This window comes from Pipistrellus kuhlii, unplaced genomic scaffold, assembly GCF_014108245.1.
Source record: "Pipistrellus kuhlii isolate mPipKuh1 unplaced genomic scaffold, mPipKuh1.p scaffold_m20_p_15, whole genome shotgun sequence".
Classification (NCBI taxonomy): Eukaryota; Metazoa; Chordata; class Mammalia; order Chiroptera; family Vespertilionidae; genus Pipistrellus; species Pipistrellus kuhlii.
This window is the reverse complement of record NW_023425460.1, coordinates 41397874-41410339: the sequence shown is the minus strand read 5'-3', so window position 1 is coordinate 41410339 and position 12466 is coordinate 41397874. Positions and strand designations below refer to the sequence as shown.

At 49.5% G+C, this 12466-nt stretch overlaps 1 protein-coding gene across 2 annotated transcripts in view; it reads left to right on the top strand.

Annotated features, from left to right (window-relative positions):
- GFRA1 (GDNF family receptor alpha 1) overlaps positions 1 to 12466 on the top strand; it is a 184879-nt gene that overhangs the window by 144933 nt on the left and 27480 nt on the right. For both annotated transcript variants that reach the window (XM_036439168.2, XM_036439167.2), the window contains 3 exons: positions 3830 to 3939; positions 7095 to 7229; positions 10919 to 11100. In XM_036439168.2, coding sequence (XP_036295061.1) covers positions 3830 to 3939; positions 7095 to 7229; positions 10919 to 11100 — 427 coding nt within the window. The remainder of the gene's footprint in view (positions 1 to 3829; positions 3940 to 7094; positions 7230 to 10918; positions 11101 to 12466) is intronic.

Sequence of the window (12466 nt, the reverse complement as noted above, 5' to 3'; positions counted from 1 at the left end):
CATCTGTGTTTCACTCTCACATGGATGTTTCCTTTCGCCTTCTCCCTTCCATTTTCTCTAAAAATCAGTTAAAAAGAAAACATTTTAAATCCCGCTTCCTACGACTCACTCTTTTTCTCTAGTCCAGGGGTAGGGACCTTGCTTTCTGCCAGTGGCCATTTGGGTATTTATAACATCCTCTCGGGCCATACAGAATTACCAACTTAAAAATTAGCCTGCTATATTTAGTCAGACATTTAATTAACGCAGGGCCAGACCAAGTGATTGCTCAGGCCTTATACGTTCCCCGCCCCTGCTCTGGTCTCAACTTGCTAGGCCCTGATTTTCTTATCTATAAAATTAGGGGAGTGAAACAATAGTCCCTACCTTGTTAGAGTTGTTTGGAAAAAAATCTAAAGTGTGTAAATACATACCTGGCATATACTTAGTACTTCATTCACGTTAGCATTTTTATTAGTAGCCTTTACTTTTTTTTTCTTTTTTTTTTCTTTTTTTTTTTTTATCAAGAGCTAGCCACCATATCATTATACTCTTTCTCCATGTTCCTCTCAGCTTCTAGACTGTGAGTTATTGGAGTTCAGGGACAGGGAGCTTATCATTAGATCACAACACTTGACACATCATTCCATCAATGGAACGGACACAAATTCAGCTGCTTTGTCCATATGTGGAACTGTTGCTTTAAGAGATTTCAGGGTGGGGGCAGGTAGTGCAGTATAGAGATTTTATAACACAGGAATATTACAAAAATGTTACCTGAAACCTGTATGACCCTGTTAATCAATGTCACCCCAATAAACTTTAAAAAACGTAAAAACAGGAGAAAGAAAAGGAGATTTCAGAGAACTGTGAAGGAAGAGCGGTAAGGGAAAGAAGTGCCTCTGGGGGAGGCCTGTTTCCATTCTTTGGAAGGTACTGGAAGCCGGAAGCGAATTGGAGCTTCCCCATTTCCTTTGGGCCAAAGGTGTCTGAGGATGGGAGCCGACATCCGTCCAGCCAGGGCAGGAACGGACTGCCCAGCCATGACACGTGTTCTAGGGTGGGATTGACAGTATCACATACAGGTTCTTAAAAAGGGTTGAGCTGGTATCTATTTAAAAACCCTTCTCCCAGAACAGCACAAATCCTCGTTTGTGGTGTGTGCTGATGACTCTGGTGTAAATATTCCCACCGAGGCCGCAGACAAGCCACCACTGCGATTCCTTATGGAATTCCTCAAAATGTACCCGCCGGCCAGCAGTGAGCGGGCTCCATCACTCCGCTGTGTCTTCTTACTTCCGTTTTTCTCTCTGTAACATGCGAGCCTATATTATGATCCTGTCTCCAAAGAGAAAGGCCCTGGGCAGCCAGGTCCAATGGGGAGGAACCGTGGGCATGGCAGTGTTTTAGCGAAGCTGCCTGCTCTCACCGTTACTTTGAAACTCCCCTCCCCTCTGCTGGCCTTGTCTGTCTGTCTGAGCGCCAGGATCTGTGCTGATGATCCTCTCTCTCCAGCACTGCCCGGCTTTCTGCTCGGAGCGGTACGTACCGCTTTATCCTCTGGATCGGGCCTGTGCCCGGTGCAGCTGACTGACTCAATTAGCCTTTCGTTCCAGAGTCCGATTGTGAGTCAATTCCGAGGTTGTTAAGCGAAATGAGTCTGGTGGCAGTGGCCTCGCGCTCGGGGACAGTCATCCACATCACGGGGCTGTTCGGTGAATAACAGTCTCCTCGAGAGACCACGAGAAACGGGGGACACGTAGACGGGGCGACCTTTCATCCGTCCGGGTGGGGGTGGGGCCCCCCGGGTGGGGCTGCCAGGTCAGAGAGCCAATCGATCGATCGGGTGGTGTGCTGAGCAGGAGCCAGAGCCGCCTGCCCCGCTGTTGGCTTTTGCAAAGTTAGAAGCCGGGGATGGCGAGGTCATTAACTTTCATGACCAGGAAAATACTTGGGAAATTAACACCCCATCCGTCCGAGCTGGATGCTGTGGGAGCCAGCTGGGTGAGCCGGGACCACCTCGGGGGATTTCCTCGGAGAAATAAATCCTTGAACCAGGCTGCAGGAAGCGGCAGGGCTCTGTGCGCTCCAGTGTGTTCAGTTAGAGGCAGGACAGACCTGCGTGCCCAGGTCTCAGATGGAGGGTTTTGTCCAGTCCCTTGGCTTCTGCACGTGGCCCTGCTGGGAAACCACAGAACAGGGCCCCCAGAGAGGGTCAGGGGCTGGGCAAGACAATGAAGCCGAGCTCCAGCACCCACCCCGGGGGTTCACAGCGATGGATCTGGGCCCACAACAGACGGAGCGCCCAGATGAGCACAGGTGGGTGGGAGGGGGAGGCAGACACGCCTTGTTGACAAGGGTCCGAGGAGGAGAGGCGGGTCTCCAGGAACACTGTGCTGGGAACCTTTCCACCCCCTGCTGCTTGAGGCCATGCCTGTGCCGAAGCGACGCACATGTGCCTCCTGCAGGCCTGGGACACACCTCGGTGACCACCCCGCTGCCTACCTCGCTCGGTGTGCTTGTACAAAGACGCCGAGTGCACACGGTTGCCTGGGTGGAAAGACGTGAAAGCAGCGCCGGATGTGTGGGCTGCCCACGCAGGGGAGCGCAGGAGAAGAAAGCTGAGACAATCGCTCATTGTGGGCCGTCATCGTCCGAGAATGTAGCTCCTCTGGCGGCCCATTGTGCACTTCCCGTGAGACAGGGCTGTTGTCTGCTCAGATGACCTCAGAGGGCCCAGCTCGCAGGCCGCTTCTCCAACAATATCCTCTTCAGACTGCAAAACAGCCAGTCGGTCACAAAGCGGCCTCTCGCCCCTCTCTCCTCCTCCACACCAGAGTCTCTACGACTTCACCCGCACCCAGCACATTGGGGGGGACTCGCTGGCCCCCGGGGAGTTCTAGATTGCACACATGCTGCATTTTCATTAGTAGGCACCCACCTTCTTCTCCCTCCCTCCTCCCCACTCCCCCCAGCATCACCTCCACCTATAGCAGACCGCCCCCCTCCCCGCCCCCCCGCCTCAGGGAGCATCCCTCTGCCTTCCCCTTCAGTTGCAGAAGGCAAGCTCTCCCCCTGGCCACGTGGCCGGAAGAAGCACTGCCCCTGGTGAGTGAGCGATGACTTACAGGACGGATCCCTGGAGGTTTAGCGCCAGTGGGAATTTCGGGAACAGATGGGCGGCAGGAGCTGTTTGGACACCAGGGACAGGATTGTGTGTACAGTAAATATTTCCCAGCGTGCATCTCCGGTGAGGCTGTAGGGAAGCAGATTTCCTCAAGATGCACACGAGTCGCGTTAGAAATAAATATTGAATGGAAACTGCAGTGCATCTTGGTTTCTCCAGTTGTGGGCCCCAAAGATTCTCACAAATAAGCCACCGCCGCCCAGGTGGGCAAGGGGGTTGGGGGGAGTACAGGAGGCAGCTGATAGATGTTTCTCTCTCATCAATGTTTCTGGCTCTCTATCCCTCTCCCTTCCTCTCTGTAAAAAATCAATAAAATAAATAAGTTATATATATATATAATATTATATATATAATATATATTGTATATATTATATATATAATATTATATATATCATAAATATATAATTATTGATTTCAGAGAGGGAGGTGGAGAGAGAGAGAGAGAGAGAGAGAGAGACATCAGTGATGAGAGAGCATCATAGATCAGCTGCCTCCTGCACGCCCCACACTGGGGAATGAACCTGAAACTCGGGCCTGTGCCCTGAACCGCAATCGACCCTGACCTCCTGGTTCATAGGTCAATGCTCAGCCACTGGGTCACACAGGCAGGCAAGGCAAGGCTCAGGCTGTTTTAATCCTCCCCCGTGTCTCTTCCTAACCCAGATCTCGCCTCGCGGATTTTTTCACCAACTGCCAGCCGGAGTCCAGATCTGCCAGCAGCTGCCTGAAAGAAAACTATGCCGACTGCCTGCTCGCCTACTCGGGGCTCATTGGTAAGATGCGGGGAGAGGCCGGTTTACAAACACGCAGGGACGCTTCCCGCTGTGGCCGCCATGGCCTGTGAGAGCCACAAGCTCCAGGGACCATCTGTGCTGGGGTGTTGATGTCAGGCCTCTAGGACTTGCCTGTTAAAAAAAGAGAGAGAGACAAAAAGGAGGCTAATGGGCTCGCAAAGGCAAAGGCAGGGAGCAGGGCTGTTAAAGAGCCGGCAAACAGCAGTGCAGTGGGAGAACCCGCCATGTGGAACCAGAGTACGGAAAAGCCTGCGTAGGGGAGAGGAGAGCGTGTCAAGCCAAGGAAACGGAATCGGGGACTTTGGAGAAAGGGAATGTGGACGTGGTTCCTTCTGGGGAAATCCAAAAGGCTGTGCCCCCGAAGGGGCCCTTTGGAGAGAAAGCCCTGATGCTCCTGATCGCCATTCACAGCTGCTGATGCGGCTCCTGCAGGGCAGGGTCACTGAGCCTCTCTGTTTTCCCTGCGAACAGACTCAGCAGCAGGAACGGTCCTTTCTGTCTTTCCAGACCTGAGGCGCGAGCAGACCAGGTGCTTGGTGCCCAGGAGACCAGGGCGACTGAGCAGGCAGCGGTGGGTTGGCAGAGAGCCAGCCGGAGGCAGCTGTGTGCCCCTGGGCTGGCGTGGCAGGTGGCTGCTCCAGGGAACAGGGCCTGGGCAGCCCGGGTGACAGGGCTGCTTCAGGATTGACATTTGGGAAGGAACACACAGTGCAGGCCGGGAGGGGGAGGGAGACTGCGGCTGTCAGGAGCACGATGGCCCAGCCAGGGTGTGTGTGTGTGCCAGTATCGCGCACGTCACCAGGCAGAAGGAACTCCCCTCGCCCTCCCTCCCCCCAGCCCAGCAGCACAGACCAAATTCTTTGTCACCAGCGTGTCCTCATCAAGAGCCATGGGAAAATCGACAATGGGACTTACGCAGGGGTACGGGTATTACAGGTGTCTGCACACGTGTCCCCTCCTGCTCGCCCCCAACTGGGGATAGAACCAGCAACCTGGGCATATGCTCTTGACGAGAATCGAACCCAGGACCCTTCAGTCTGTAGGCTGATGCTCTATCCATTGAGCTAAACTGGCTAAGGCCCGGCCCCACTTTTTTGAAAGGATATGATACCTGGGCTCTGTTGGGTTGTTGATCACGTTTATGGAAATGTTCAATGTGTATAATTTCCTTAAGGCAGTGTTCCAAATTGGCATTCTCTTCTTTTTTAAATTAGTCCCTAGGAGGGATGACATATCAACTAAGGCATTATAGGTTTAAGAAATAACAGAAGTAATTAAGGCATGCTCATTGTAAAAAGTAAAGAAACAAACAGAGAAGCCCAAAGGAGACAGTTTTAAGGAGCTACATACAAGTCCACTCCCAGGTGTCATTGCTGTTAACACCCAGTCCCATCCCTCCAGGCACACGTGCTTGTGGAATCCGCCTTGGATGGCGAGGCAGTCTGTTACATGCCTGAGGAGGCAGTGGTCGGCAAACTCGCTAGTCCACAGAGCCAAATATCAACAGTACAACGATTGACATTTCTTTTGAGAGCCACATTTTTGAAACTTAAACTTCTTCTAACACCACTTCTTCAAAATAGACTCACCCAGGCCGTGGTATTTTGTGGAAGAGCCACACTCAAGGGGCCAAAGAGCCGCATGGGGCTCGAGAGCCGCGGTTTGCTAACCGCTGTCTTAAGGGAATAATCAGTGGAGGCAGTACATTCTGCAGACCAAAATCTATTTCTCTGTTGGGTCTGGATCCCTCCTTCCACGGTCATTGCACTCTAACTTCGTTGAGGACAAAGCTGGCCCCAGCTTTTTCCATGTGTCAGGGACCCACTGTGTGCCAGGCGCGCTTAGTAGGTACATGTCAACCTCTTGGCTCAGTTCCTCTCTCACCCAAAGTCAGGAGCTCCCTCTCAGTTGTGGGTTGAAGTTCTCATCTCAAGGTATAATGGCACCTAATTTAGTTCAGGTCAGTGAGGAATGTAAGGCAGAGAAGATGTACTCTGGACCCAAAAGAGCTTAAAAGAAAAAAAAAATTTTTTTTTTTTTTCTGTTTGTGAACCAAATATATCCTGGGGATCACTGACCACTTCTTATTTCCACAAAATATATAAAAACAGAGGGCTTCTTGGCATGAGTTGGCATCGCCTGGCGTGAACCACCCAGGAGAAGGCATTCGGGTTGTATTAAATTGAAATGCACTGTTTATTTGTGCCAGCCCAGAGCTCACCAGAAAAACCATGCGCACAGGAAGATGTGGGCAAGAGAGACCACCCAGTACTTCCGTTAGGACTTTGAGGACTGTTGAGACAATGCTGTAGGAGCCATCAGCTTAGAGTATTAGTCGGCAAACTCATTAGTCACCAGAGCCAAATATCAACAGGACAACGATTGAAATTTCTTTAGAGAGCCACATTTTTTAAACTTCTTCTAACGCCACTTCTTCAAATTAGACTCGCCCAGGCTGTGGTATTTTGTGGAAGAGCTACACTCAATGGGCCCTCAGCCGAATGTGGCTCTCGAGCCGCAGTTTGCCAACCACTGCCTGAGAAGCTCCACTTGTAGGCTGCCAGTTCCTGTACAGTTTGAAAGACTTTATTTCAATCCAAGGGCATCTGGTGAGCAGAGGCCTCGTCGCATGGTATAGTCAGGAAATCTGTGAAGATCTTCGAAGCTCCCCTGGTTTCTCCGAGGAAGCCATTTGCTGCCTAGGGAAGTAGATTCAACGTCCTAAAAGGATTTTTAAGATACATAAAGCCAGTTCTCTCTGTTTATGGAGATTAATGGCAGTCTCAAGAAAATGCAAGGGATTTGGCAACTCATGCATTCAAAGTTAATTCTCTCCTACTCCAAGACATCCATACCATTTGCGCAGGGGAGAAAAAAAAAAAAAGGGAAAACGGCCCTAAATGCAGCTCAAGGAGTTGTGTTATAATTTTTTAAGTAAATGTGTAAATTATTTCATGTGCTTGAGACAAATTGCAGGGAAAATGCACTGCTTAACATAATTTCCCACTCTGCCAACGCAGCGTTCGCAATTACCCACGGTGCATCCGCCCTGGGAGAGCATTTGTTCCCTTTCGGGCTGTAGAGAAGTCCTTGTCATGAGGCAAGAATAAAACACCTGGTTTCTACCCCTTCAGGGACAGTCATGACCCCCAACTACATAGACTCCAGCAGCCTCAGCGTGGCCCCGTGGTGCGACTGCAGCAACAGTGGCAACGACCTGGAAGAGTGTTCGAAGTTTCTGAATTTCTTCAAGGACAATACGTGTCTTAGTAAGTTGTTTTTTTAATGTGTTTTTTATGTTTTCTTTTGTTGTTGTTGTTTGTTTTGTTTTTAAATAGGAAACACGTTTTTCTCTCTGAGTTCAAGCCCTACTTCCATGTTCCTTGTGTTTCTTGTGTCCGTTCCCCCCATCTCTCTCTCTTCTCTCTTCTCTCTTCTCTCTCCCCACATCCTTTGTCCACACGCCTAATGCAACAGGGAACACAGCAAGTGATCAGCTGGGTGCTGCCAAGACAGACTCCAAAATCTCGAGAGAACAAGGGATTCTAATAACCGAGGGCCCATTGTGTGGGAGGGAACCCTTCTACCCGCAGATCAAATTTTGATTTTGGCAACCAGCACAGAGTCTGTTCCAAAGGTTCTTAAAACCTGCGTGTGCTATACAGTGTGAGATGCTCAGACAGATTAGATGGGGGAGGCCCTGAAGGGCTCTCGGAGAAAAATTAGAATGTCAACATCAATAGCCCCCATGATGCTCCACGTTGGCTCAGAGGAGAAGCAGCAGCTCCGAGTGAGAGGAGCTGGCTGGGCTGCCGCGAGGTTGGTTTTCTCGGGAGGTAGAGATGAGCACTGGATGGGTGGGGGCGGAGGAGGAACCTCTAGGCAAATGGGAAACGTATTTCCCAAAGGAGGAGAGATGGAGAGGAACATACTGGTGAACACCATTCATCAAACGAACTGCTAAAGCACTGGGCCAGGTCTCCTTTCTGGCCACCGAGATGCTTGAGTACCTCACCCACCCACATGTTGTGTGGCCACAGTGCATTTCCTGGGTGCCTTCAGCTCACTCTTGAGGGAGTCTAATATATGTATGATCTCTTTGCCATAATCTGCACAAGAGATATTATCATCTCTACTTCACAGTTAAATAAATGGCTGGTCTTCACATAGACCATCCAAGTCAAAGATAGGATGCAAAGCCTGGGTTCCTTCTGCAGCCCCCTGTCCCCTACGGAGTTAGGGTTGTGCCTGCTATTGAAGGGCCCATTGGGCAAGAACATACACCTGAACGTCAGGGACCATGCATGAGTTCCTGGGGGCAGGTGTGGACCAAGTTTCTAGGAATCAAGGCTCAGCAGCTCCTCTGAGAGCCCTGTCCTCCAGGGACAGTTTCTGCAGGAGGCGCTCTGGACGGTGACTGATTTCTAAGGCTTTGGCTGACCGCTTGCCATGCGCACCCTGGAAAGGCTTTCCCGTGTTGCTTTTCCAACCTCCTCATTGTTTCTAGAAAAGACAAATCTAAGTGACCGGGTTTCTTAGTCACGTGGCTGTGACCATATCCTTAACACAAAAACAAGCTTTTGAAAACGTAGGTGAAATTCAGGCCCACAAAACTAGTCTCAAGTGGGGAGTCATTTGCCAAGACATTGGGCACACTACGGACCTCTTGTTTGGTCTTGACGTCAAATAATTTATATTTTATGTGATAGTCTTCACCTCCTGCATGCTCTTCTGGCAGAATACAAGATTTAGTGAAGATAAAGCAATGACAGTGGAGGTCAGGGTAAGAAAAACATGCTCACGCTGTCTGGAAAGTTGCTCCTTCACAGAGAAACTCAAGTTGTTCTTATGTAATAATATTTTGGTGAAGGGGAGAATAGTCTGATATCTTACTGCTAATGACTTTGCAATAAAAATAGGCGCATTTGGTCTTCAGCGGGGGGCAAAGCCAGCCAGAAGTTTTCATGCTCATTCAATTTATACTTTGTTTAGAAGAGGCACAGCTTACCAAAGACACAGTGCTATGGATTCAGTCTCTGCCAAGGCCCTCAAGTAGAAGGAATTGGAACTTGTGCATTCCCACCCCGATGCAGTAATCCAGTTCTGCTCTCTTCAGATTAACCAACTCTTCCCAAGGCTCCCCTGTCATGAACACCACTCTGCCCTATGTTTGACTTCCGGTTATTGTGGGGAAAACAGTTAATTTTATATCAAAGTGCATGACAGATGTTGGGGAAAGAGAGATGAAAGAATGAGCTGAAGATGAAGGTGACTGTTACTGTCACTCAAGTCTTTCTTTAGACACCACCTTTCCCTCCCTGGACCCCTGCATCTAAGCTGCATCTCCCCATTTCCACCCAGGGCGCCCTGCACCCCACCTGCTTCCTTCTCCAAGCATCGCTCACTGCCTAATGTATTGTATATTCTCCTTGTTTCCTCCCAAGCAGAATGTGACCTCCGAGAGGGCAGGGACTTTTGTCTTTCATTGTCTTTTTTTTTTGTCATTGATCTTTGCAGCATCCCTAGTGCCTGGCACTTTGTAGATGTTTCCTTGACATTTGAATGAATGAATGAATGAATGAATGAGCAAGTGAACAAACAACCTCTCCAAGTGCCAGGGCAAACTCAGGGAAAAGCACAGGTAGTCTCAATGAATGGGGAAAAGGTCTCTTGAATCTACACGTCTTAAGAAGAAAAAGGAAGGTTTTGTTCCTCTGGGTCATCCAAGGAAACCAGTCCCCATATACCTTTCTCTACTTTCCGCCCACTCACTGGGCCATATGACATGGCTAGAAGCAGGAAAGGCATTTATATTAATTTGAAGCTGTTTCCCGCAGCCTTGGAAATGTAAAGCTGTAGAAAACAGGTTTCCAATTTTCTGAACTTAAAGGATAACAATTTTAGAACAAAATGTCACTTCTAAGAGGAACATTAGGCTTAAATTATTCTGTCTTGTATATCGAAAAATGCCAGCTAAGAGTCAGATATTAACAATTTGCACATTCAGGTCCCAAGTGGAAGAGTTTGATTTCTTATACAATGAATATGAAGTAAAAAATAAAATAAAAAAAATGCCTAAATCCAGGCCAAATCCCCAAAGACCTGATTAAACTGTTTCTTATTCATTTGAGGGGGAGGGGGGAACAATACAACCAATTTACTCTTGCCATAAAAACAATCTAATCCCATGAACTTGTAATAAGCTTTGAAAGTTTTACATTTTCAACTTTTCATGTAAGCAGGGCCGCTCCTACCTAATTATGCAGATTTTGTTTAGAAGACTGGGAGCAGACAGGGGAAAAAATAATCTCAGTTAAATTTTCATTAGATTATTGCTGAGGTCCGGGGGAGATTTTTCTTCTACAGAAACTGGTCGCATGTGTGCTGTGAGCAATGCCTGCCTCATAGCAGGTGCTCTGTGCTGGGGAATCACATTTTGTTGCTCTTCAATTTCACTGCCTAACAAACGAATGTCATTGCCACCGAGTCTTCTTAGTCCCATAGTTAATGATGTTATACCTAAAAACAACAACAACAGCAACAACAACAACAACAAAACCTAATGAGTTTGCTTTGGGTATAGGATTTTGACAGAGCACAAAGGTTTTCTTGGAAGATGGGACAGGGGTTTGGGATCTCAAATAACAGGTCCGAGGCTGGATCTCAAAGGGCTTACCCAATGAGTAGAGTATTTCAGAGCAAGGACCTGGCACATCGTCGGGATGGAATAGGTGTGGGTTGCACTTGGAGCTCAGTGTTGAATGAATGAATTGACTTTTGAACATCTGACCCATTGGCTGGCTCTCAACGCGCGTAGGCTAGACAGCTGGGTGGGTTTTGTTCAGGGAAGTCCAGTGCTATATTCAGAATTTCTAGGCTGCCTGTCTGGCTTTCTGTAGCTTGTCTGGTACATTGGCTGCCTGACTTTGAAATTGGATTTCCTCCTGTTTTACTGCAGAAAATGCAATCCAGGCTTTTGGCAACGGCTCCGATGTCACTGTGTGGCAGCCAGCCCTCCCGGTCCAGACCACCACTGCCACTACCACCACAGCCTTCCGGGTCAAGAACCAGCCCCTGGGGCCAGCAGGGTCTGAGAACGAGATCCCCACCCACGTTTTACCGCCTTGTGCAAACTTACAGGTAAGCGCGGGGCTGACTGTCGGAGCTCATGGCTGGCACTACACAGGCACATTTTCTTTAGAGCCAGGTGGCAGACGATGCCCAGGTTGGAATTTTAAGAAAGTGCTTCTTAACCGTGATACAGGGAGATGGGGAAGTGCCATAGAGTGGAGCAAAAGCTGGACTTGGACTGCCATTCACAGGGGGTGTGGCTTCGGCCAAGGCTCCTGCATATGGATTTGCCCTTGGTGTCCTCACCTGTAATATGGTGTGAGGGCTGGGCAGCTGGGTCCTGAAGGTTTTCATTCATGCAGTCCAGCTAGATCGGCTGTGTACATGTGTATTAAGCTTATTTTGTATTTTCTACAAAACAGCAGCATATTGAAAAGGAAGGAGTTTTGGACTTTGTCCCCAGCACCATCGCTTAATCGGAACGATGTAAAACTGTGTCTAGCCCATCCGGTGTGGCTCAGTGGTTGAGTGTCGACTTATAAACCAGGAGGTCATGGTTCAATTCCCAGTCAGGGCACATGCCCAGGTTATGGGCTTGTTCCCCAGGGTGGGGAGTGCAGGAGGCAGTTGATCAATGACCCACTCTCATCATTGATGTTTCTCTCTCTCTCTCCCTCTCCCTTCCTCTCTGAAATCAACAAAGATATGTTAAAAAATACAATTGTCTCTAAAGGGGAACCAGAGACAGAGCTACCAGTGAGGCATTAGTTCAAGTGTGGAGCCCCCTGAGGCTTGTCTGGTCTTCGGTCTTCTACAGTGAGAGGAGCTGTGAGCAGCTGCCCTGCCAGCACAGACCAGCGGGAACGGCCCCGAGGCCTCCCTGGGGTTAATCCCAACCTCCCAGGGCAGGACCACACCACACACACGCACACACACGCACACACATGCACACACACGTCAAAGCAGGGTGCTGATTCTGCCCTCCCATTGATTTTCCCATAGTAAAGAGCATTCAGCTGTTTGGCGGGATGGTTGGTACATATTCATGTGCTCATCGAGTCTTTTCGCGCGCTTTCCCTCTTTGCATGTTACGCTCCCGTGGCTGCCGGGGAGATGCTATTACTGTGGTCCTGCCATTTCATTCGAGGACACAGGCTCAGCGAGGTACCACTTTCGCTGGAGCCTGCAGAGCTGGTGGGACACAGGCCCGTGCCTGGGGTCCAGGAGCTTCTCCTTGTTTTCAGGGCTCTCACTGTCTTTGGGGCGATGCTGACCGCCTGGTGACTTCTGCCTCCTGTCCTGTGTGGAAGGGGGCGTTTGCCAGGCACCGTGCTGTCACATGGTCATACTTCACACTGGAGCACAGCGTCCCTTCTTTCCCCTCCCTCCTCCTAAGGCTCAGTCTGGCTACCATGTTTCCCCGAAAATAAGACAT